The sequence below is a fragment of the Mastomys coucha genome, unplaced genomic scaffold, assembly GCF_008632895.1.
Source record: "Mastomys coucha isolate ucsf_1 unplaced genomic scaffold, UCSF_Mcou_1 pScaffold11, whole genome shotgun sequence".
Taxonomy (NCBI): Eukaryota; Metazoa; Chordata; class Mammalia; order Rodentia; family Muridae; genus Mastomys; species Mastomys coucha.
The window spans coordinates 30616662-30642934 of NW_022196893.1; the positions used below are offsets into that span (position 1 = coordinate 30616662).

General features: G+C 47.5%; 1 protein-coding gene across 7 annotated transcripts; it reads left to right on the forward strand.

Moving 5' to 3' along the window:
• The first annotated feature begins 7510 nt into the window (after nucleotides 1-7510).
• Nucleotides 7511-23761, forward strand: Tmbim6 (transmembrane BAX inhibitor motif containing 6). 7 transcript variants are annotated; one of them, XM_031355318.1, is made up of 10 exons: nucleotides 7511-7679; nucleotides 16343-16428; nucleotides 16802-16910; nucleotides 18920-19040; nucleotides 19977-20025; nucleotides 20123-20220; nucleotides 20413-20492; nucleotides 21806-21906; nucleotides 22493-22568; nucleotides 23645-23761. In XM_031355318.1, the coding sequence occupies exons 2-10, from the start codon at nucleotides 16373-16375 to the stop codon at nucleotides 23666-23668; spliced, it is 714 nt and encodes a 237-aa protein (XP_031211178.1). In that variant the 5' UTR covers nucleotides 7511-7679; nucleotides 16343-16372; the 3' UTR covers nucleotides 23669-23761. The 7 variants fall into 7 exon arrangements, with proteins under 7 accessions (XP_031211178.1, XP_031211215.1, XP_031211224.1 ...); XM_031355355.1 differs by lacking the exon at nucleotides 7511-7679 and adding an exon at nucleotides 7957-8012; XM_031355364.1 differs by lacking the exon at nucleotides 7511-7679 and adding an exon at nucleotides 7982-8108.
• Nucleotides 23762-26273: the final 2512 nt, after the last annotated feature.

Below are 26273 nucleotides of genomic sequence, written 5' to 3' on the forward strand. Positions count from 1 at the left end.
GGTCCTGTATCATCATCATGATAAGTGATTTTAGATCTGAATCTTGCTTTTCCGGTGTGATGATGTGTTCATGACTTGCTATGGTGGGAGAATTGGATTCTGATGATGCCAAGTAACCTTGGTTTGTGTTGTTTATTTTCTTATGCTTGCCTCCTGCCATCTGGTTATCTCTAGTGCTACCTGACATTGCTAAATCTGCCTGGAGCCAGTCTTCCTGTGATCCTGGTTGTATCAGAACTCCTCAGAGTCAAGCTGTCTCCGTGATCCTGTGATTCTGGGATCCTGTGTCCCTGGGCTTGTTAGAGCACCTGGGAGTGAAGCAGCTTCCTCTGGGTGTTGTGGGACTGGCTGTGGAGCCTGAGCCCAAGGTCTGCTCAGGACACCAGCCCAGAGAGACTGGAAGGAGCCTGAGCCACTCTGCTGGTGGAGTTTCTGTGTGCCTGGTCCCGCAGGTCCCAGTTACTCCTGGTGTTGGGACAGATGTTGGGTCCTCCTCACCTCTGATCCTGAGAGTGTCAGAGCACCTGGGAGTGGAGCTTCCTCTGGGTGTTGTGGGACTGGCTGCAGAGCTTGCGCCCAAGGTCCGCTCAGGACACCAGCCCAGAGAGACCAAAGGATGTTTTTATGATTTCTGAAGAACAACTTCCAGGTGCCTATGAGGAGTGACATATATAAATTTAGCTTGATATTAGCAGCTAGACTAAGAGCCTAAAAATAGGCAATGGTATGGACAAACAAAGAAGGAGCTTTAGTTTGGTGAGATGGCTCAGTAGCTGAGAACACTGATGCTCTTCCAGAGGTCCTGAGTTCAATTCCCGGCAATCACAAGATGGCTCACAATCATCTGTAATGGGATCGGATGCCCTCTTCTGGTGTGTCTGAAGACAGTGACAGTGTACTTACATAAATAAAATAAATGTTTCTTTAACAAAAAAAAAAGGAGATTTAGGAGTCTTATGAGGTTTTTGTTTTTAATTAATTAATTTATGTATTTAGTGTGTGTGTGTGTGTGTGTGTGTGTGTGTGTGTGTGCCTTTATGTGTCATGGCCTGAGAGATGAGGTCAGAGGACAGCCTGCAGGAGTCGATTCTTCCCTTCCTCCATTTGGGTTCCAAGGACTAAGCCAGCTTGTTTTAGTCATTGGCAAGCTACCTCACTGACTTACCTTATAACTTTAGATCTCCTAAATTACTTAAGGCTCTACAATCAAACTGAAATATCAAGGAAACCCCGTACTGGATTCTATTTCTCTGTAAACAGTCTCCGTCTACTGAGTGCTGGGATAAAAAGTGTGTGCCACCATGCCCAGCACAGTTTTGATTGATCCTAGTTAGTTCCTTGTCTATGGTGGCCTGGGATCTCCTTCCTGAAGCTTTCTTAGAATCAATCATTAGTCTGTCACAGTTTGATACAGTTGGGGCAAGAGTATGTAAAAGAACAGCGCCTTCCCAGGGGAAATCTCATGAAAGCTAGCCACCCATCCTGCCAAACACTGGCCTTGCTTTTTAGAAGTTTTACATATGACTTCACACCTACCTGTACATTCTTCCTTTGTCATCTCTAATTTTCCTGGATTCATCATTGTAACATAATGTTCCTTTTAACCCCATTGTCTATTGTTACTCTAACACATGTGAGAAACATAGTTTTCATGAAGGGTCCTTCTCCCTTCTTTCCCACAGAAGTCAAACTCCTGCCTCAGGCACTGAGCCATTTTCTAGCGTGAGTGCCTGTCTTAGGGTTTCCCATGCTGTGAAGACACACACTGAGGCAACTTTTTTCTTAAATTTTGGTTTTTTGTTTTGTTTTGTTTTTTTTTGTTTTTGTTTTTCAAGACAGGGTTTCTCTGTGTAGCCCTGGCTGTCCTGGAACTCACTCTGTAGACCAGGCTGGCCTTGAACTCAGAAATCCGCCTGCCTCTGCCTCCCAAGTGCTGGGATTAAAGGTGTGCGCCACCACTGCCCGGCTTAAATTTCTTTTTAAAATTTATTTTATGTACGTGAACACACTGTTGCTCCCTTCAGACCTGCCAGAAGAGGGCATCTGATCCCATGGGATCAGATGAGCCACCGTGTGGTTGCTGGGAATTGAACTCAGGACCTCTGGAAGAGTAGTCAGTGCTCTTAACCGCTGAGCCATCACTCCGGCCCCCGAGGCAACTCTTATAAGGACAACATTTAATTGGGTCTGGCTTACAGGTTCATTATCATCAAGGCATGGCAATGTTCAGGCTGACAAGGCAGAGGATGAGCTGAGAGTTCTACATCTTTATCTGCAGGCCAATAGGAGAACACTGGCTTGCAGGCAGCCAGCAAGAGGGTCTCAGAGCCCACCCCTATGGCAACACGACACCCTTCTTCCAAGGGGGCCATGCCTACTCCATCAAAGTCACTCCCTGTAACTGTGCCCTGGGCCAAGCATATTTAAACCACCACAGTACCCTAATGGCTCTGTACATATCTTTTTTTTAAAAAAAGTGTATATGAGTACACTGTAGCTGTACAGATGGTTGTGAGCATGGATTGCTGGGAATTGAACTCAGAACCTCTGCTCAATATGTAAGTAGTACACTGTAGCTGTCTTCAAACACACCAGAAGAGGGCGCCAGATCTCATTACGGGTGGTTGTGAGCCACCATGTGGTTGCTGGGATTTGAACTCAGGACCTTTGGAAGATCAGTCAGTGCTCTTACCTGCTGAGCCATCTTGCCAGCCCTGAATTTGCGTTTCTATATCCTGGGGTTTTTGTGTTGGGACAAGACACTTAACGTCACACGGTAAAGTCCAGGGGTTTGTCTTTAATGTGTTGATCTTGTTAATAAGCACAGTGCTCTATCCACATCACCTGCCTCAGCAACTTTAAATTCAGTCAGGCTTCGTTCCTTACCCCAACACCCATTTTCTGTTTCTTTCTGTTCTCTCTCTTGAGTAAGAGTGGCAAAGCAGTAACAGATCTGCAATGTGGCTACCATGAGGTTTTGAAATTTCCTCCCCTCAACTTGGCCCATTACTTTTAAATTTATCCTCATTCAAACGTTTAGGACACAGGCAGAATATAGTCATGTTCTTTGCCAGAATACAATATGAATGAATGGCCTCTAAGACGTTCCTGTTAGAGTCTTGTTTCTTTCTTATGTTTCAAAGTTCTGGCCTTCAGTGTGCACATTTCTCTTTGTATTCTGGTTTCCCAAACTCCTACCAGAAAGACCCGTTAATCTCGCCTTACAATATCTTAAGATTTTGCTAGAACACAGCACCAAACTCTTCCATATTCCACTGGTAAAACATCTCTAAATGTCTAAAGAGCCACGTGGCCACAGAGTTGCAGCAACTGTTACATTTCTTGGTACCAATTCTCCAGCTGTTACTTTGTATCACTGTTGAGAGACTAGGGTCAAACACACCTTTAGGGAGAAAGGATCTTCCTTGCCTCATAGCTTTAGAGGATGTAGAGCATCGTGATGGGAATTGTGGGGTGGCCACCAGAGAACATGCTTCAGACATGGGCCAATAGGAAGTCTTTACTAACTAGCTGGCGACCACACTGGATGTTTGAGATCCCAGCTGTAGCACTGCATCTTCCTCAGGATGAGCTTTAAAGCACAAAAAGAATATGTCCTGGGTTGCCATCGTTTAGTTAATGACAGCTAGTCAGAAGCAGAACTACAGAGGCCAAAAGGCAAGGTTAGTACACTTAGAGACTTTCCCAGAACTGTGGACTTTGTTGGGTTAGGCTTGGTTTTCATTTTGGTAGGTGGTGCTGTCTACCTGCCGATTATTGCCTGAATGGCATTCCCATCAAGGAGTCGGTTGTGTTAAGGTCTGGGGCCCTTTTACAATGGGGAAGGCACGGTGGCCTGGTGGCTCCACGGGGTGGAAGTATGTGGCTAAGACTCCTTACTTCCTCACAGCGTTGGGGGGGGGGGTAAGGACTCGGAGGAAGAGGGAGAGAGAAGAGGGAGAACTAGAAGTGAGGTCTGGTTACCACACTCATGACCCACTTCCCAGGAAACCACTTCCTTTATAGAGCGAGGCTCCACTTCCTAAAAGTTCTGCAGCTTCCTAGAGCAGCACCGCCAGCTTGGAACCAAGTGTTTAAACATGTGAACCTTTGGGGAACATTTTTCAGTAAAAGGAGAACACTTCCCTCTAAGTGTAAATAAGTGTTATAATATGACCTATCAATTGATCTGTCCGTAGTCTTAGTACTTTTTGTGATACTATAGCACAGTACTCAAAGACAGGGTATTTTGCTTTAAAGTATATAATATATATACTTTATAGTATATAGTATAAAGTTTACAAAGTATATATTTATTTTTTAAGATTTATTTATTATTATAAATAAGTACACTGTAGCTGTCTTCTGACACACCAGAAGAGGGCACAGATCTCATTACAGGTGGTTGTGAGCCACCATGTGATTGCTGGGATTTTCCTGACTAAATCATGTTTTGGTGTATGGATCTATTGTTTGTTTTTGTTTTTTGGTTTTTTTTTTGGTTTTTCAAGACAGGTTTCTCCCCGTAGCTCTGGCTGTCCTAGAACTCACTATGTACACCAGGCTGGCCTTGAACTCAGAGATCCACCTGTCTCTGCCTTACATGTACTGGGACTAAAGACCTGTGCCATCGTGCCTGGCCTGAAATGTTTATTTTTGAAAGGTGTATTGATTTATTCCATCTCAGTGTTTCTAATTAGCATTTCAAATTAGCATTCTCAAAAGTGCCCCGGAGTGGAGTTTGTCGGTGTCTGAAATCCCAGCAGTCGGAAAGTGAGGGCAAGTAGGTTGAGTCCAAAGCTAGTCTGAGTTACTCGATGAATTTGTGGCTAGCCTAAGCTACATAGACTTAGAAAAAAAAATCAGTTTTGTTAGTTTTTTGTTTAATTTTAAATATTTTGTTCATTTTGATTAGTTTTTCCCAACAGGGAACATCCTGCTATGTAATCAGTGTGGGCCAAAAACTGGCAATGTCCCTCATGCCTCTTAACTTTGCAATGCTAGTGTTACAAAAGTAATGATAGCGACTGCCACATTAGGGCTGTCTTTTTCTTTTTACAAAACAACTTATATTTAGCTTTATGTGCATTGGTGTTCTGCCTGCATGTATGTGTAGCTTGTCCCTCGCCATGTTGTGGTTTCTTCTTTCTTCCCTCCTTCCCTCCCTCATGACCCCCTAATACTAGTAAGAGAGGAAAACAGATGGAGAGGAAAGGAGGTCATGTTATCGCTAGACTACTTCCTGCTGAGTAGGGGGTCGAGTTTCTGGGACCAAGTTTGATCTTCGCTGTCAAGATTATCTAATTTCTTCTTCTCCTTTCTTCTTTGGTAACAATGACTTAACAAACCACAACCAACAACAAATAACAGACAATCCCACCTTTTGGGGCCCTAGCATTTTTATATCCTCTTTAAAGACCCCAGAATCCCAAACGTCACACAATGGTAAAAACTATCTGTAGCTGGCAAAACCACGCCCCTGCCAGAGCCCGAGCCAAATCCTAGTCAGCTCTGTGGACAGTCTGAAGCAGCCCCATGTCCCACATCTGGGACGAAAATAAAAACACATTCTTTTAATATTTCTGTTTTTTTTTTTTTAAAGAAACTGAAATTCCAAAGTTATCACTACATGTATGTCTGTGTGAGGGATGTTGGATGCCCTGGTACGGTAGTTACAGACAGCTGTGAGCTATTAAGCAGGTGCTGGGAACTGAACCCAGGTTCGCTGGAAGAACAACCAGTGCTTTCAACTGCTGAACCATCTCTCCAGTCCCTCTTTCTCCTTTTTTTTTTTTTTTTTTTTTGGTTTTTCCGAGACAGGGTTTCTCTGTGTAGCCCTGGCTGTCCTGGAACTCACTCTGTAGACCAGGCTGGCCTCGAACTCAGAAATCCGCCTGCCTCTGCCTCCCAAGTGCTGGGATTATAGGCGTGGGCCACCACCGCCCGGCTTAAATTTTCTTTTAAACTCTTGCTTTTTTTGGGGGGGATAGGGTGTCACCAAACAGACCAAAAGGGTTTCATACTCTGAGATCAGATCTGCCTCCTTCTCTCTCCTGAGCGCTGGGTTTAAGGGCCTATGCCATCACACCGGGCAGGTTTTTTTTTTTTAACTTGTTAATTTATATAACTAATTTATATCTGGCAGAGAGTATCCTGATGAACAAAGGACGTCCTTAGTGCAGGCTGTCCAGAAACTTGAGATCCTCCTGCCTCCACCTCCAGAATGCAAGCTCGCTTGCTTCCTCCACATCTCCACCTTACCACCATCATCTCCTCCTCCTCTCTGTCTGTTTCCCTGTCTCTGGCCCGCCGCAGCCCCACCCCCGTTTCTCCGTGGTTTCTCTGTGTGGCCCTGGCTGTTCTGGAACTCACTCTGTAGACCAGGCTTGTCTCAGACCAGAGATCTGCCTGCCTCTGCCTCCTGAGTGTGTAGGTAAAAGTAAACTTGGCCCAGACCATGGTCAGTCCTAAGGGCTTTGCTGGAAGAGGGGCTGAGAGGCTCAGATGGTCCTCCAACTTGACTCTACTCACTCCTCATGCTGCCTCCCTCTGGAGTCCTCCAGGCCTCTGTTTCAGCATGCAGCCCCCAACCACCCAGGCTCCAGCTGGAACCCATTCTATACCTGTGATTTCAGACAGTTCCAATGAGTTGTGAAATCGATTTTTAAAAGCATAGGCCGCAAAAATAAAAACAAAATAAAAAGGCTCGTAGGTTTTTTTTCTTTTAAATTTTTTTCTTCACAGCTCCTTACTAGTTCTTGCACTGGTTATGTTCCAACTAGGGAACGCGCCCTAAGGGAGGTAGGGAGACGGGGAACCACCTGCTCTTTGACCGCCCTTGGCCAGGTCTCTACAGAGCTGGCCCAGGTCTATGCTGCCCTGTTCCACCTGACTTGCAGGACCTGTGATAACTACAAAGAACCACCCCCTTCCAGGCAGGGGTTGTGGTTTTTGTAGCTAGTTTGCTTGGGGCTCCAGGGCTACCAGGTGGCCTCAGACCCTCCAGGCTGGCGTCCCTGGGTCCCTATAGAATGGCTGGACCTTCAAAGGTGCTCGGAAGCGTCGTTATAGTCAACGTTAAAAGGTCTCTGGGCGTCGTCAATGGTGTATGGTCTTTAATCCAAGCACTTGGGAGGCTGGTCTACAGAGTGAGTTCCAGGCCAGCCAGGCCAGAGGACTCAAAAAAGAAAACAAACAAGAGGATCCCAGGGAGGACTGCCTCGCTTTCCTTCTTTACCATTCCACAAGAAGCTTAAAACCAGCATCTTGGGACATTTTAGTGTCATGGGGGGGGGGGGGAGCTCTCACACGACCGCGGTCTACGCCTGACACGCCCCATTTCACTTTTCCTACTCTTGGGTCGCCAGCCCGACGTCCATCCTTCCCGTGGGGGAAGAAGGCGGAGGCCTATTGCGAAAGCGCCGGTTGGTGGCCACAGTCTTGATTGACAAGGGTATTAGCCGATGACTCTGACGGAAGCGGCTGCTGTTTGTGAACGTGCAGACGACGGACAGGCAGCCGTGCGGCCAGGGGCCAATGAGAACTCGCCTGGGCGGGTCTGAGGGCGGGGCTTCCCCAGGGGGAGGGGGTGGGTAGACTTCCAGCGCCGAGCCGCGGAGACTCAGAGCACATCCGGTGTTAGCAGAGCGGGGGAAGCTCCGGAGAGGCGGGCTGAGAAGGTACGTGCGGAGCCGGGATCGGGCAGACCCGGAGTGAGGGATACGGAGGGAGCACTCGCGGGAGTGGGTCGTGGCTTCGGTTGTCCGACACATCGGCTCCTTAGGGAGCCCGGCCTGTTCTGCGTCGAGATCGAAGCTGGGCGGGGAGGGACGCGGAGGAGCTAGTGCGGCGCGTGCGCGGCAGCGCCGGCGGGGGCGAGTCTGCGGGGTCTCCCGGGCCGCTGGGCCTGTCGCCGTGGCGGAGGTCTCGGAGCGACCCTCGCTTGCGTCCCTTTCCCCCCAGCCGAGTTCAGGGCTCGAATTCGGGGCAGGTCGCCGACTCCTGACTTTGAGGTAAACGAAAGAGAAAGCTGTGTCGTTGTGGTCACTCCGCCCCACCCCGTGATCGCTGCTCGGCTGCTCCTTCTCGGGTTCCTCCGCCTCGCCTGGGTGAGCCGTCGGGGTTAGGGACTTGAGGCGGGCCTGGGTAGGCAGACTGCCCTGTCACGGCGGGCCAGGTGATGTCACACTTCTCTATGACACGCGAGATTCCTTAGTTACTTAGAAGCCAACGGTAGAGGCCTAGGCCGAAGCGAGAAGCCTCGGGCTTGGCCTGGCTCCCCAGCCCCACGGAGCAACCCCACTCTGATCTGATTGGTTACCTCTGGACGGGTGAGGTGGCCTTGATTGCTTGGTCCTGAACCCTGGGTGAGTCCCAAAGTCTGCCCCGGAAGGGCGGCGATGGGCACTGTTTTCCTTGGACTGACTTACTCTGATAAGTTGGCTTTGGCTCGCCTGCCTTCGTTTCTTTCTTTTCCTTTTTAAACAACAACAAAAGCTGTCTGGTGCCAGGCCAGGTTGCTTTGCCTGTCCAATCAGGCTTCTGTTGGCCAAACAACAAAACCACTTTGAACTTGAGACTCTCCAGTTACACAAACTACCTGTGAATGTGTAACACTTTAGACAGCCGACTGCGCGAAACACAGACAAGAGTTTTAAGGCTGAAGGTCAGTGGCAGGCCTTGTAGTTATTTATTAATATCTGTATGTAGTTTATCTTGCGCCTGTATGGGCATCTTAAGAGGGAGGTGTGGTTCAAGAAGTCCCTGAATTGTCTCGTGCCTTTTGCGGACATCCGTAAGTCAGCAAATTGCTACATTTATTTTCTTTGGAGTTTCTTTATTGTCTGAGTCCTTTTTCTGCTTTAACTTGAACAAGCAGACATTTAGATTCCCCTCCGTTTTCCTCCGGTAGAAGATGGCTGGAGTCCTTGAAAAACACAGCCCGTAACTTGGATCCAGTTTCCCTCTTCCATTATTCATCATGGGGAAATCAGGTTCCGCACCCGTGTCCTGCTCTCCCCGTCGTCGATCTGAATGAAGCCTTGCTTTCCTAACGACTAGGAAAAGGAGACATTAATTCAGACACCTAGCATTGCCAGTTCTCCCTCCTTGTTACAGATAAAGTTCATGGTCTTGGTAGAAATGCTAAAAAATATATTGTGGGAGGAGCCGGCATAACTTCTGGGGAGTTAAGCGAGTTTTTCTGTTGTGGGTGCACCGGAAAGGTCAGGAGACCTGAAGCTGGTTCTGACCCCCCCTGCTTTAACTTTCTGATGTTGGTCGATCTGTATTAATGTCAGGTTAGTACCCTTCAGTGAAGTCATCCATGTGTTTCTTATTGAGTCAGTAGAACTGGTGTTAATCATGTGTTGTAGTTGAAGAGAGGAGTGAGATTAAAACTATTTTCTCACAGTTATGTGGTAGAAAAAGCAGGATTTGAAACTCCAGATCTGGTTCTCTTACCACTATTATACTGCCATTAAGAAAAAGGAAAACAAACCTCTTTGACTTAATGTGAAGCTAGTGTTATATCTTGGTATATACGTTTAACATATAAACTAGCAAGTCAAACATTTTACACACTTAAATAGTAGGCCGTGAATTATCTACCCCCTTCTGTTTTGTTAATTCAACCATCTTAAACCCTCTCCCTGCATATCCAGAAGGGTTCCGATAGATCCCTTTTTTTTTTTAAAGATTTATTTATCATATGTAAGCACATTGTAGCTGTCTTCAGACACACCAGAAGAGGGCATCAGATCTCATTAAGGATGGTTGTGAGCCACCGTGTGGTAGCTGGGATTTGAACTCAGGACCTTCGGAAGAACAGTCAGTGCTCTTAACCACTGTGCCATCTCTCCAGCCCCCAGATAGATCCTTATTATCATTGGAGATAATGCACTGACTTGAAAAGTTTCATTTTATTTCATAAACTACCCAAGGGTATTAATCTCCCTCGGGAACCAACAGCTCATGATGCTCTCTCTTGTACGGTTGGCACTGTGGCTTGGCTGTAGGTTCTGGCACGGGTGCCTTCTAGTTCATCCTCTTTTGTTCCCTGAGAGTTTCTACTGAATTTCATGGTGGTACACGTTTCCTGAATACACTATTCAAGACTAGAGAGAAAGGATTGCATCTAAGTAGGATCTGCTGAGCTAGCTGAGGAACAACGGTGTCCTGAAATTGTGGGGCGTAGGGCTTGGCTCAGGTTAAGAGCAGTGTTCTTCTCATGTGGCAGCTCATAACTGTGTCTAACTCCAGTTCTGTGGCAAATGGCCCCGTGGCTCAGAGGCAGGGAAAATACCAGTGGACATAAAAGTAAATAAGTGTTGAAGTCCCAGGTCTCTTTTGTTTCTAATTTACGCTTGTTCTTTTGAGGGGGTAAAGAGTGAGGGAGGGACTGCTGGTTTCTGATGGATTATTATGTATTTAGGACACTGAAACCTCCTTATGCTTCACTGCCGCCAAAGGGTTGAGGTTTTAGAGAAGGAGGTTCAGTAGTTTCAGAGTTGGATCAATTTGAGCCAAGCGAAGTGGCGAACACCCCTTTGATCCCAGAACTCTGGAGGCAGAGGCAGTCCAGTCTCCATGAGTTCAAGGCCAACCTGTTCTATGAGTTTTAGAATGGCCAGGGCTATAGAGAAGAGGCCGTCTCAAAAAAATTGCAAGTGGTAGGCATTTCTTCAGTAATGACTGTCTTGGTTCTGAGGCAGCCGTCTCCAGAGATGAATCCAGTGGTAGCCTAACCCTGGGATTTTTGACTCCAGTAAGAGCTCTAGTACTTTGGGCCTCCTTGGGACAGCAGCTTTCAACCTGGGGTTGAACGACCCTTTTACTGGGATCACAAAGCAGATATCCTACATATTAGATATTTATATTATGATTCATAACAGTAGCAAAATTACAGTTATGAACTAGCAACAAAAATAATTTTGTGGCTGACAGTCACCACGGCATGAGGAACTGTGTTAAAGGGTCCCAGCCTTAGGAGGGTTGAGAACCACTGTCTTAAGATGTCGGTCCAGCCTTAGTTGAAACTTGGATTGTCTTGAAATTGACAACTTTCTAAGGTAGCAAGAAAAGCATCAAGCTAATAATGTACTTTAACAAACTCCACCACAGCAGTGTGGCTTACCACTTAGGAGTTCCGAGGCTGTCTCAGAGCACCTAATGCCCTCTAGGGCAAGAGGTACAGTGAGAATGCGTTAGAGGAAAGGCATGCCATGCAAACAAAGGGAGTTCTAACTAGAAGTGGATTTTATCAAGTTCTTTCACTTGATTTCAGCTTGTTTTCTCACACTTCCTCTCTATTTCATTTCACTTTCTCCTGTAGAGAAGTATTGCTAAACCCTCATGATAAAATCACAGTCTTTGTTCAGTGGTGGGCATGCTCTTTTGCGTGCTTTGAAAGCACACTATACTGAGTTTCTGTCCAGTGCTTCAGCTTTTCTGTGTGCATGTCCACACTTGGAAGGCATGGCCATTCTTAGCTAATTATCTTTTGTTTTTAGGACAAGGGTAAGAAGGATACCTGGGATGGAAACAAGGGTTTTAACAAGACCGGATAGACTTTATCCCCCAGGCAAGAGGAGGTCACGGAAACACATGGACCTTCCTTGGTGCAGCTGTGTGGTAAACTTGGAAGGTTTTGTTGCGCATGCATGTGTCTGTGTGCGTTTGAATGCTGGTGGTAGAATGTAGGGCCAGCCTTGATCACATTAGGCAAGTGACCTGTCACTGAGCCATTCCCTTAGGCTGGGGGTGGTTTTGTTTTTAGTAAGTCTCAACTATGAAACCCAGGACATTGCTGAACTTCCTGTCCTATCCACTCTTCATCCTTCCACAATGCCAGGATTAGTGGTGTGTTTCTCCCAGCTCCTGCTTTTTGTTGTGTAATTTGGGATGGCTTTGGCAGGAGGCTGGCCCTGTTAACCACAGTTTTGGTGACAATTCAGCAAAGCTGTAGCAATGTGCATGACAGAATTTGATAGGTTCTGTTAATACGTGGAGTTGCTGCTGCCTTAAAGATAGCGGCATGCCTTTAATCCCAGCACTTGGGAGGCAGAGGCAGGTGGTCTGAGTTCAAGGCCAGCCTGGTCTACAGAGTGAGTTCCAGGACAGCCAGGGCCACACAAAGAAACCCTATGTCTTGAAACCCTACCTCCCAAAAATAAAAGATACAGGCAGAAAATGAGGCGTATAGTCAAGTAACTAAAATACTTGAACATTTCTTTTCTCACACATGCAGTATAAGCAACTTTCCCATGACTCCAGGAGGGGCTGCCATTTAATTTTGTGTAAATAATCTCAAGACTTGAGTTTTTTCTAAAACCAGAGATCTGTTTCTAGGTCTTATGATGAGATAGATCTGTGATTTTCTTTTTTAAGACTAAGCTTCACTATTTAGCCCAGGTTACCCCTCAAAGTTAAATTTATCCTGCCTTTGTCTCCCCAGTGCTGATATTACAGAGCCGTGCCACCATACCTGAGTTGTTGGTTTCTGTAGTGGTCTTAGTTGTGTATCAGACATACTGTGGTGAATTTGGGGGCATTTTAAGTACCAGGCTAGCCAGGGCTACATAGTGAGACTCTGTCTCAAAAACAGAAACATAACCTTGAGGGAGCATTTTATCTCTGTTTACACTTTTATTCTTGATAATTTGGAACAACTCTGGAGCAGAATTGCATTCCTTCCTTCTGAGACCTGCTTCCCCCATTTACATTTCCAAAATGAAATATGACATGCTTACTAAGTATGTACATTACTACTTAAAAAAAAGTTTAGAAGTTTTATTACCGTGTGTATGTATGTACTGTGTGTGACCGTGGGTGTGTGCATGACCCAGCATTTATGTGGAGGCCAGAAGAGGACTTTATTACCGTGTGACTGATGTACTGTATGTGCTGTGTGTGCATGACCCAGCGTGTATGTGGAGGGCAGAGGAGGACTCTATTACCGTGTGACTGTATGTGCTGTGTGTGCATGACCCAGCATGTATGTGGAGGCCAGAGGAGGACTCTATTACCGTGTGACTGTATGTGCTGTGTGTGCATGACCCAGCGTGTATGTGGAGGCCAGAGGAGGACTTTCGAGTCAGCACTCTTCATTCACTGTGGGACCTGGGGGTGGAAGCCAGTCGTTAGGCCACAAAGCCTTACAGAAGCTCTTACCTGTGAGCATCTCACAGACTTTCACTGCCCTCCCACATTCTAACAGTATTAAACTTGCTGTAGTTAACATATTTCACTTAAATTTTGATGTAGGCTGGGCATGGTGGTGTGTGCCTTTAATCCCAGCACTCAGGAGACACAGGCAGGCAAGTGGATCTCTGAGTTTGAGGTTAGCCTGGTCCATAAAGCAAGTTCCAGGACAGCTAGGGACACACAGAGCGACCCTGTTGTTTTTAAAGTTGAAATAGGTAGTGAAACCAAACAGTGGACGTTTTACCCTGGTGTGACATATGCAATCCCAGCACTTGCGACACCCAGGATGAAGGGTTTGGCTGCGTAGTTGAGACTGCATTTCACTGGGATGCCTGAGGGAAGGGCGGTGTGTATGATGACTTAATAAGTCAAGTAAAACTGAGTACTTAACATCCTCATCCTTACCCACCGACTTCTTCATCCTTTCTTTTTTTAAACTGTGTGAGTGTTTTGTGTGCAAATGTCTGGTGCCCTCAGGGTTTAGAAGAGGGTATCGCATCCCCTGGAACTGGGCTTATAGCCATAGGCCGACATGTGGGTGCTGGGCCTGGTCCTGGGAAAGAGCGGCCAGTACTCTCACCTGCTGAACCCTCTCCAGCCGCCCCTGTCTTTTTTTTTTTTAAATCAGCTGAAAGCCCCAGAAAGAGACAGGCAGTACCTTGTGGAACACGTCAGAGAGCAGGCTGGGAAAGAAGAGGTCTTTGTGCTCTCTGTCAGTTTCCCCTCATGAATCTGATTACATGAGTATTGCCCCTTTCTGACTAACAATCCCCTGGGTGTCTTAGGTCCCCTCCCCTGTTGGTACTTGAAATTGGAAGCAAGATGTACGTTAGCACTTGGACTGTGAGCGCTGAGAACCTTGACTGTAGGTTGCAGGTTCTCCCTGGGGATGCCATTAGCAGTGTTAATGGGAGCCTTACACTTTCCAGTCGCTGGATTGTACTGTCCTGTAAGTGTGCTCTCTGGGGAGTGAACTCATCCTGCTTGTGGAAGACTGCGTGGCCTCGCAACAGCCTGCAACAATTGCACCATCTGGATCAAGAGGGCAGAGGCTGCTGACTTGAGGAGAGCAGCAGCTGGAGTAGGTTTTGCCGCTTCTCCAGATCTGTTCTTAGAAACTGAATTAAGAGTCAAGGTAAGCAGGGTTGTGATAAGAAAGCCAGCCATAACCTTTGTGATTATTTCCTGTGAGGGAGGAGAGCCTTGTGTGGTGACTTACAGAACTGTTAGAATGCGTCTTTCTACTGCTCCACGATTCCTCAGAGGTTGACTTTAGGATTGTAACTTTGATTGCTGGTTAGTGGTTCTCCCCCTCCCCCCTCCCCCCTTTTGGCAGATTAGGAATAGAATAGGCATTGTGTGTTTAGTAAGAACTGGAGTCGGGTATATTTAGAAGAGATAAAAGCTCTTGATTGGATCTGGTTGTGTAGACTTGTTTGGGATTGCATGAGAGGAGAGAAGGAGCAAGCGCTTAATCTGGATGTGCTTCAGTGGGGATTTGGTTTTTGGTCTTAAATTTCTGGGGTGATGGGGGTTACACTGCCCACATGTTTGACTCCCCAAGGGTCACGGTGAGAAGGGAGTAGAAGATGCCCTGCTTTGATCCTGAAGTGCCGTCTAACATTGGGACTGTTGGGAAAACTGGAATAAAGTCTGTACTCAGGGATAACACGGCATCATCATTCTCTGGTTTTTGATTAGTTTTCAGGATATATACACTTAAATATCAGAGCATGGCGCATACCACTTAGGAAACATTTTAAGTCCTTATGTTAAATATTGCTCTCTATGGAGGAGGGGAAATGTAGATATTAATACTTAGGAACTCTAAGGGGAGACTATCAAGTGCACCGAAGAGCTGGCTCAGTGGCTAATGTTTCCCAAGAAAACGTTAAGTTCGCATGCAAATTTAAGTCCTCAGAACCATGTAGAAGCCAAGCGTGGTCGGGGAGATAACAAGGCAGAGACAGTAACATCTGTAGAAGCTCACAGGCCAGCCAGTGAGAACAAAATGGCTGTCATCCTCTGACCTCAGCGTCCATGCTGTGGCAAGCACGGGTCCACAGCTGCACACACAGATACCCACAAAGACTATAAGGGGGTGTGTATGTGATTACAGTCTTTCTATAAGAAAGATTCCAAGGAAGCCAGGCATGGTGGGGCACACCTTTAAACCCAGCACTTGGGAGGCTGAGGCAGGCAGGGCTGAGTTCAAGGCCAGCCTCATCTACATAGCAAGATCCAGTCTAGTCCGAGCCTCTAGTAAGATCCTGTCTTAGACAGACAAACAGAAAGGTTTGGAGTGAGCAGCTGAGAGGCTAGCAGCTCTTACAGAGACTCTGGGTACCAGCACCCAGATCAGGTGACTCATAATCTCCTTTAACTGCAGTTTCCTGTAATCACATACTCTCTTCTGGCCTCCTTGGGCACTATGTGCATGTGGTGCTCATATGCTCATATATTTGTGTATGTGTGTATGTACACATACAGATACATATATGCATACATACATGCATATATTCACACATGTGTGCACGCGCACACACACACACACACACCCACACCCATAAAATAAAACAATAACATTAAGCCAGCTAGGACTATATAGTGAGACCATGTCTGAAGTAAATAAGTGCCTTAACCTTTAAGGCTCCTTTTCTGAGCACGTTCTCTGGTATCTTGAAGCAATGGCGTAATTGTTCCAAGGCTATGGAAGCCCTTAGCCGTTCCAGCCTTGAGTTCAGTCCTTGACACCCGGTGTTGCCTGTGGACGGTGAGCACTCACTCCTACAAGTTGACCTCTGATCACACTCTCACTCGTGTGGACTCCCCACACTCAAAGAATAAAAACCAGAAACAACAAAAAGAACGCCCCAATGGTAGTAGGTTCCTTTAACTAGATTGCTAATTGAAAATTTCTCTTATAAACTGTCTTTTTCAAGAATGAATTTGTTCTTTAGAAATCATATGAAACATCTCTCTAAAAGTCTTCTACTTTTAGAGAGATGTTTCATATGATGAACTTTTAATTTTTCAAAACTTTTTCATTACTTTTTTTGTTTTTGTTTTTTTAAATAAGAAAGGCACCTATGCTCTTACATGTCCTCATATCTATAAATGAACTTTTCTTTCTTCCCAGCGGAGGCCGTGCTAAACAGACTTTGGAGCCATGAATATATTTGATCGGAAGATCAACTTTGATGCCCTCTTAAAATTTTCCCACATGTAAGTGCTCTAACCTTCCTGTAGCCCTTGCTTTCTGGTTGGACCTAGTTTCTTTTATATGCATCGGTAATAAATTGGCCAGGTCCAGAGAGGCCTAGCATAAGTGGTCAAGTGTAGTCTCTGGCAAGTCATTGGTTCTGGTTTGGTTACTCAGTGCTCATGTGTTTTGGGTTTGGGCTCTTCTCAGGCATTTAAAAATTCTGTTAACTCACTTTCCAAACTTTTTTTAATATATATTATAATATGTTCTTCCCAAAGAATCTCAAACTGTCCATTATATAACTTTCACTTATTCCTCTGGCAAAGGAAAGATAGAAATAACTGTAGCTTACATACATCCAGAAATGATGTATATATAAACACTCTTTCCTAGAACTCCCTCGACACAGCAGCACCTGAAGAAGGTCTATGCCAGTTTTGCACTATGTATGTTTGTGGCGGCGGCAGGAGCCTATGTCCATGTGGTCACACACTTCATCCAGGTAAGTTTCTTTCATTTATTCATTCAGTCTTTTCTCTGGGTACAACAGCACAGACTCTAATAGGGTGCCCCTCTTTAATACCTTTGTCAGTAGTTTGATTTCAGAACTCAGCCAGCCAGTAATTGAGAACATTATTAAACCTTTTGAGTTTATTGGTAACTGCTTGCCTGAACTCAGCAATCTCTTCCACTGGGCACTTGGCCCTGAAGGAATATGGCGGATGTCGGCTGAGGTACAAGACCCCACCTCAGCTTGAGCTAGGTGCTGGCACTCCTTGGCCTGGTGCTGGCCCGCCTTTTCCTTTGTTGCTTCAGCAACTGGAATACTTGGAACCAGTTGTACAGTTATAGTTGTCAGAAGAGGCAAGATTGGGACTTAGAGATTTGACCCATTTAATTATCTTTGTGCCTGGTGGAAACCTTCAACGACTCACTCTGTCTTACTGAGGAGAGTTTGGGTTTGAGCGGCAGAAGTAGAAGGCACATGTTTTAGTTTTAAAGAATAACCAAGACACTTGACGCTTGCTAGCAGCCAAGGCCTCAGCGCGCCTGTTTTTAATATAGGTACAGAGGTGCCTTATGTTGGCATCTGCCCCTGTCATGGACTGTCTTTTTGCTCAGGTGACTCCTGCCAAGGATTATATGAAAAAATGGCTCTAGGCAGGCTTCGATCTTTGAGTTCAAAACAAGTTATAGGTTGTTTTGTTTTCTGGTTGTGTGTTGTTTGAAGTAATGTAAAATGGTAGTCCAATCTCAAACAAACTGTCTTTGAATTTGAGGGTTCGAATCCTCTCGGATCGCTGCTGGGCACTGTTTGCAAACTTGTAAAGTAGTGTGCCCAGTGGCGGCTCGGAGCATACTTCGTTCACATGTTCCTTTCCCAGGCTTAGTGCCCCTTTGTGCTTTTTCATGTGCTGGGAATTGAACCCAGGGCTTAATCCATGCTTCTTACCACTGAGCTGCACACCAGCCTGGTGTATACGCTTAGATAAGCTGCCTCTTAGGTAGTCCTGGCTGGAAGTTCCGCCTGCTTCTCCCTCCCAAGTGTTGCAATTAAAGTTGTACACCACCATGACCTGCCCTGTTTTATGTTTTTGTTGCTGATTTTGCCAAATACAACATGGTGCTGAAGTGCTGTCCAGTATGCTGGTTGATTTACTTCAGGGAGAAAGTATGATTGTCTTAATCAGCTCTGGGAATCAACAGTATATGGCGGATAAGTGTCCTTAGAAACAAGCACATATACAGCAAGACTGTGCATTGACCATTTGTAACTATGCCAGAGGATAGCAGACACCCCTGTTCCTCATTCAGTCCTCTTGGACTTAGAGCTGCTCTCAGCAGTGAGAACAGAGCTGCACCTTTAAGGGCAGGACCTTCAGGGCCGCTGACCATCTCAGTGAGTCGTCCTAATACCTGTGGGCAGGGTTTCCTTTAAAAAAATGATTTTCGTCAACAAATTTAATGTTTACTGTAGGAAATTCAAAAGTAGCTGAGCAGTTTTTAACCCTAGAAGGCAGACTGTAGTGTGTGTACCTGTGATGCCAGTGCCACAGAGAGAGGCCGCACGACCCCAAGAACACCCACCCACCCACCTTCTTCATAATCCCATCAGCCATGAGGGTGTGCCCATGTGCGCACACAGCCCTGTGTGGACCACTGTGCAAGCTTCTTCCTTTAACTGCTGAGCCCTGGGGATCAGACAGCGCAGATCAGGGTGGACAAAAGGGGTCATTTCTGCTCATGACAGATGCATGTCTGTCCGGCACTCCTCGGTTTGGCTTGAATGATTCTGTAATTGATGGACCTCAAAGAGCCTTTGGCGTCCACCATGGTCCTGGCCCTTAGCTCCGGGTCTTCTGGTTTCCCGCCCTCCTCACCCTCACACTGAGCATACTGCCCTTCCCTCTGCCTCCAGATGAAGAAGCAGAGGTTAGACATGTGGGATGAGTCTTTAAACATGTCAGTGAGTCTTTCACCTCATGACTTGGTTTTGGCTGGCTCCCACAGGCTGGCCTGCTCTCCGCCCTGGGCTCCTTGGCCTTGATGGTTTGGCTGATGGCAACCCCTCACAGCCATGAGACAGAGCACAAGAGGCTGGGACTTCTCGCTGGCTTCGCCTTCCTGACAGGTATGTGAGCGGGTGGTCTCGTGGGCAGGAGAGGGTGTGAATCTTAACTCTGACTTACCCAGCTGGCATATCTTCTTGTCCTTGTACAAATCTTTCATAGCAGCTCTGTGTCGTTTCCTTGGCGTCCATCACATTGCTGTGCCCCCGTCCGGGCTCCTTGCCCTGTGCTCGCCAGTCAGTAGACGTGTGTTGGAGGCGTGTTGGGTGGCTGCTTGCTTTGCTTTGTACTGTTCTTTGTTGGATGTGGGTCCATTTTCTGTATAGAGTTAAGTACCTTCTAGCTAGCACTCTCTTGTGTGTTCATCTCTTTTAAAATTCTCATTAAAGGAAACAAGTCTGGAGCTATATAGTAAAGTGCTTTAAAAGGCAGCATGCCGATTCGTTCCAGGTTCTCAGTGATGGTCTAGTCTACAGGGAATTTTAGAAAGGAAGAAATTTAGGAATTAAGGCTCAAGCAGCTCTAGTCTTTAAGGTATGGGGGAAGATTACAGGAGAGGATGTAGCCAGCATAGAAGTGTGGGGCTGGGACAGGTTGGTCCCCTGTTGCCATGTGACACCCCGCACAGCTGGTTTGCTTGCCCTTTACTACCAAGGGGGCTGGTGGATGCTGCCGCACTGTGAGGTCGCTGTCTGCCAGCCCTGCTTGCCTGCTGTTGTCCTGTTCTCTGTTCTGGCCCACATTACAGGCTCAAAGATACATTTGACATTTCTGCTTTCTCGTTTCTCATCTTCCTGAAGACATGCCTGGCTTTGAGCTCAGAGGGCAGACCTATCAACTAATTTAGTTATATATTCTCTTGAAGGAAGAAAGGGCAGAGTAAAAAGTCTTTTTGGCTCATGTGCTTGTTTCTGTAATGAGAATGAATGCCTGTGTCCACCTTTGGATGAGGGGCTCTTCAGAACTGATGGGATTTGTGTTCTGGGGTTTTCTTCTAGGAGTTGGCCTGGGACCTGCTCTGGAGCTGTGCATTGCCGTCAACCCCAGGTAACTATATGGTCTATGTCTTTACCCCTTTGTGATGTGCCTTCTGAATACGGGCCACATGATTGTAGCTCCCAGCTCACGGCCTTGTCCTTCACAGCATCCTCCCCACGGCCTTCATGGGCACGGCCATGATCTTCACCTGCTTTAGCCTGAGTGCCCTCTACGCCAGGCGCCGGAGCTACCTGTTTTTGGGAGGTATGGACTGGAAATAGGCTGTGGGCTCTGCTCTAGCCACAAGGTCACTAGGCCGAGTTCTCTACCTCAGGGCTGTGGGGACTCAGGTGAAATTAAAAGCCTTCATCTGGGGAAGAGGTTAGAAATGGCCTCGATGTGATTGTCTGTGCCCGGCTTTGGCTTTTCTCCTGACAGCTTTGCCATGTCTTACAGGGATCTTGATGTCAGCCATGAGCCTCATGTTCTTGTCCTCTCTGGGGAACCTTTTCTTTGGATCCATTTGGCTGTTCCAGGTGAGATATCAGCGAGAACTTCCCGACAGCTGTTTGCCTTCCTTACCAACTGTAAATCAAAAGAGGCGAACCTTCTGGAACGTGCCACGCACACTTTGTGTGACGGCGGTATCTGAGGCGTAAACTTCAAGGAAAGTCAGTCTCCTGCCTCTGCATTGTCGCCTGGCATCCCAAACTCAGGTGGCCCAGATATGTCCTCGTACTAGTGTGCTAGGAACTCACCAAGATATCATTTTCTTACAGCTAGCAAGAGAAAATTCGGACATTGCTTTCTGACCTTCTCCAATGTTCCAACGTCCTAGCCTAACCCTGGCTTGGAATGTTAAGCCATTCAAACTAATAGCCTCCAGCATTGTAGGACATTATAGTTTACAGAATGAGAGAAATATCCCAGGACAAGATCAGGTGAAATCCTCATTCTTAGTCAACATAGGCAGGCCATATTAGATTTGCAGCTGAATCACTCTTAGGAACTAGCTTAGCAGGTGTTCCCTGGGGCTAACCTCTGTTGGCCCAGAAAGGCAACGTGGTTGAGGAGCTTACTTAGGCCACCTAGTCTGTAACCATAGCAACGAACTGAGGAGGAGTTATCTACACCTGGCTTTTAGAAGTCAGGTGACCTTGGTGTGTGTGGGGGGGTCGTTTTGCCTATGTGATTTCAGTCTAGCACTAGGACTAGGGGAAGAAGGACCTGGACTCACATGCAGGACTAGCACTAGAACTTAGATGGGCTAGGACTCAGATTCATGTATCTCTCGCAGTCCCCGGGGCCCAGAGCGCTTGGGCCCGGGGGATGCAGCACCAGTTCAGAGGAGATAGCTGCTGCTTTAGACCCAGTATGTTTCAGATAGCCTCAGAGGTACCTCAACTGTTGAGCTGCCAGATTTTTCATTTCTCTTTTACAATGATTGTAAAAGCCTCATGTCATTTTTAAAGAAATACACTCAGATCTTACACCACTCGTGTGTAGTCTGTCAAAGCCGAATCCCGTGCCCACCTAACTAGAACCCCTAGTCCCGTGGAACAAGGGACCCCCGTAAGAAACCCCGCGGCAGGAACACTCACTTTCTTATGAGTGCCCTTCAGACCTTCAGAGCCTTTCTAGAGCCTAGCCTCTGCCTCAGCGGGAGGACACACAGTCAGCCCCTCAGGGGGACAGGTTACTCATTCCGATTGTGGCCCCAAGGCCCGAGAGCTCCATTGTGTTGTGGAAGTAACACAGACTTCTGGGTAGCGTGTGATGTCTTTGCAAGTTGGTGTTTTTTCCCACTGCACCAGCTACCACATGTGACTTCATCTCTTGCTTTCATTAGGCAAACCTGTACGTGGGGCTGCTGGTCATGTGCGGCTTCGTGCTCTTTGATACTCAGCTCATTATTGAAAAGGCTGAAAATGGAGATAAAGATTACATCTGGTAAGTGTGAGACCCGCTCTGCCTGGCAAGCACAGGTTGAGACACACCATTCCATCCCATAACCGTACATACCTGTGAACTGGCCGCGTAGCTAAGGATGGCCTTGAACTTCTGATCCTCCACTTCCTGAGTGCTGGGATTAAAGGCATGCACCAGCAGTTCCTGCAGTGCTGGGGATTAGAGACAGGGCCTGGTCAGTGCTAGGCAAGCATTCTCCGGACAAGTGGGGCTTGGCCTCAGGCAGGTCAGGCAGACGGCCACCAAGCTGCAGCCCCTAGCAGCTCCTAGCAGCCCCTAGCAGGGCAGGGTGTTAACAGTCGGCCCTTCCAGGCAGCCAGGAGTTTCTGCTTTCCCGCGGTACTGAGAGGGCGTGCCTAGTTTGTCAAGTAGTTCCCTTCTGTCTCATCACTCGGTGTTGTTAGTTCCAGGCTCAGAGCTGGTCTCGTGATGCCTTGTGGATTTATTGAGTTGAAAAGGATCCCAGGTGTTTGTTGGGTGGGGTGGAGTGCTGGGTTGGGCGGCTCCCTGAGTTCCTGGCTGAAGGAGAGTGGGACATGCGGAGAGTGAAGTGGCTCTTGTCTTTCAGGCACTGCATTGACCTCTTCCTAGATTTCGTTACACTCTTCAGGAAGCTCATGCTCATCCTGGCTTTCAATGAGAAGGTGAGGCAGCCTGCAGCCTGTGCGGGGGTGGGGGTGGGGGTGGGGGGGGTGGCGCTCCTGCTCGGCCTCTGTGTGGATGGGAGGTGTTCAGAAGTGGACTGTACACTCTGTAAGACAGAAGTGCGTGAGAGGCAGGCCCCTCCCACACAGGACAACAAGATCTGTGCTAACAGCGTAAAAGCCCTTTCTTAAGTCTTTCCTGATCCCGCGGTGAGTTTCCGTGGCAGACAGCTTTAGTGTCTGTGAAAGCAGTAGAGCACCTTATGAGGAACTGAAGGTTGCAGAGATTGTCAGTACTCAGGATAGGACGTCACAGAGGATGTGTAGTGACAGCTGATGTTTCGTGAATGTCAGAAGTGGATTTCTTTATCCATTTAATTTCTTTCAATTTTTTTTTAAAGTAGTTTTGTTTGTTTGTTTTGTTTTTGGAGACAGGGTTTCTCTGTGTAGCCTTGGCTGTCCTAGAACTCACTCTGTAGACCAGGCTGGCCTCAAACTCAGCAATTGACCTGCCTCTGCTTCCCAGGTGCTGGGATAAAAGGCATGCGCCACCACTGCCCAGCGGCTCTTTTGTTTTTAAGGAACATGGATGAGTGTCTGCATGTATACATCTATACTGCATGCTCTGGATTCCCTGGAACTAGAGTTACAATTGTGAGCAGCAGTGTGGGTGCCGGCAGTCAAACCTAGGTCTGCCCGGGCAGCCAGTGCTCGTAACCGCTGCTTACCTCTCCCCCCATCTTACTTCTTAATCTTATTTTTGTTAATCTTAATTCTTTCCCCCAAAACTAGTTTAATAGTCAGTGTAGTCCAACAGTAGAGGAACCTGTGAGCTTTCGTTTATAAACCAGTTTTAGGAATACCAGACAGTGAGTGCAGTGCCGTCGAGGTGGCACAGAGAAGCTGTGCAGTTGGTTCCTCCCAGTTGCTGGGCTCGGGGTCCTGTATTGGCGCACGCCTAGGGTTGGAAGGGCTTGTTTGGCTGAGCACGCCTCATCTCTCCAACCTTGGCCAGCGCTCACTCATGGGTTTGTGCGTCAGAGGAGAACTAACTAGCTCTTTTTCTTCATTTGTAGGACAAGAAGAAAGAGAAGAAGTGAATGGCTGCCAGCCTTCCCAGCTTGCCTTCTCTCCCTCCGCCCCATTTCTTTGCACACATCACAGGTGTCGTGTTCTATGATAATGAAAAGCATCAGGAAAGCTTTTGTACTTTGTGGTTTTCTCTATTTTGAAATTTTTTGATCAAAAACTGATTAGTGAATATAGTCTGGAGTTTGGCTTCGTATCCTGGGTTCTTCCCCTCCTTTTCTGTCCGCCCATCACAGCCGCCTGCTCTGCTCATGCAGCCAGTGCACCAGGAGAAGTGAGAGCAGGAGTCCGCAGACGGAGCCCCGCGCTGCTGACTGGACACTCTTTGGCCCTGAGGTTCGGTTCTCACAGTTCCAGTGAGACTGGGCAGCCTCTCACCTGTCCCGAGCTGCCAGGCCTGCCACAGTGGACTCTGGCGGGTGCTTCCTTCCTCTGCTGCTCTGATCCAGTCTGGCACAGGCCTCTGCCTTGCCATGATGGAGGGATGTAGATTTGTGAGTGCTCTCCCACTCCTGCTGTCCACCTGTGGGGTGGGAAGGCTTGAGTACAAGGGAGGGACGTGAAGCGCTGAGTGTGTGTGGCAAGGTGGAGACAATAATTCCAGGGTTCCCTAGTGAAATTTTCTTTGTTGGCTTTTAAAATTAATCAACCTTTGTTACTGATTGGCCTCCATTAGGTGGCTGTGATTAAAAGTCTTGGGGGAGGGTAGGAAAGGAGACCAGCTGAGCCTCAGGGCTAATCATACTGAGTCCTGCCATTCAAGCTTAGGTAAGGGCTGTGGCTCCAGGTGACCGTGCGTGCGTGTGGGGTTGGTGAAGCGGGGCAGCTTTTCAGTGCACTTTTGTCTGTCTGCCTGGACACGGTCTGGGAATGTCGGGGCAGCTGGGAGGCCGCAGGCAGGAGTCGCTAACAAATGTCGCTAACAAGTGCACTTTAGTTATTTGAGTTTGCTTACTGGTTTCCAGAAATTTTTGGTCTTTTGGGCAGAAGCCTGTTGACCACACGTTGGGCCGCCACAGTCTTCACAGAAAGGTGCCACAGGAGTGGTCGTGGCCCTGGCTACCAAGCCTCTGGCAGCCCATTACCAGTAGGATGGTGGTTTTGCCTTTCTTTGCTCATAGCCAGTGCAATTGACACAGTGGCTGCTGGGTCACTGTCCCATGAAACTGCCCTGGACTGGTGCACCCAGAGTGGTGCGGTGCACTGAGGTACCGCCCCCTGGCTTGAGCTTACCAGCGACGCTGCAAGGCCCCAGGACCTGAGTTCCACCTCTTGAAGCCAGACTCCACTCTTGTGCTTTTTTGCTTGGGAAAAGGAGTTTTTCTTTAGAAACAGTGCCAAGAATGATAAAGATATAAAAGTACTTTTAACTAAGAAGCCTCACAGGCTTTTAACACAGGTGTCCTCGCCATCTCCACTCTGTTCCCTTCTCTGTTCCAGCTCAGGCTGCATTCTCTAACTCATACTGTGAAGACAAACGTGTTTTGATTAAAAAGATATATCTACATAGTCTTAATTTGTAAAAAATAAAGAAAATTCCTTAACCTCTCCCAGTGTCTCCGTGTGGTAAACTGAGGCAGGCTGGATTGGAGCTGATGCACTTGCTGCTAGTGGGAGCTGGGAGCTACTGGACCCAGTGCGTTCTCCACAGAGACAGGAACAGGAGCTCACTTGGGCCTCCCGCTCCAGGGTCCAGCCCTGGCTTCCCCCAGAGCCCTCTCCAGCCTGGCCTTTGCTGGGGTTGTCTGTGGTGGTTAGGATGTGCACCAGCTTCAGGACTGTGGGGTGCCGGTCACTCACCCTGCGAGTTCTTGTGTTCACTTCCAGTGGCCAGGCTCCTCCCCAGGAGCACCAGTGAGTGAAAATGGTGTGAGTGCACTTGTTAAATAATGTGAGTCCGCTCTGCTTATCCTGTGGAGCTGACACAACTGTGATTATATGTAGTGTAGATTGTAGGGTCTTGTTTATAGTGACCTAGGTGGACTATGAATCACATCTGCATGAGTTGTGTCCTGAGGTAAAACACCATGGCCAGGGCACCATGGGGTGGGGGTTCCTCACAGTTACTGGAAATGGCGAGCGTCTATAACACTCAAAGCCGACCTCCACGATAGACCTCTCCAACACGGTCATACCTCCCAAACGGCTCCACCAATGAAGGGCCAAGTGTCCCAACGTTCAAAGGACCACACGCTAAGCCAGCTAGAGGCAGCTGCTTTTCTCACGTGAGGAAAGGCACGTTTATCCTTGTGTGGGAGGGAAGCACAGAATGAGTTCTTGGGTCGGACTTCAGAAAAATGATGGATGCCTACAAATGTTAGGCACTCCAAAGTGACTTGTAACTAACTGTACCTGTGGGTCAGTTTTATTTTGTTTTTAAACACCATTTCTTTCATTTTAACCATTGTAAGTTTGTTGGGGCGTGGAGGGGGAGCCGCTCCAGCACAAGCTTGGAGGTCAGAGAATGGCTGGAACAGGTTCTCTCCACATTTCTGTGGGTCCCAGGGATCTGACTTAGGTCTCTTACCCAGTGAGCATCTCACCACCCTGCTTTATGTAATCTTAATAACCAGGAAAGGCGGGTGCATTTACTACACGCGGCCAGTTACTTCCAGT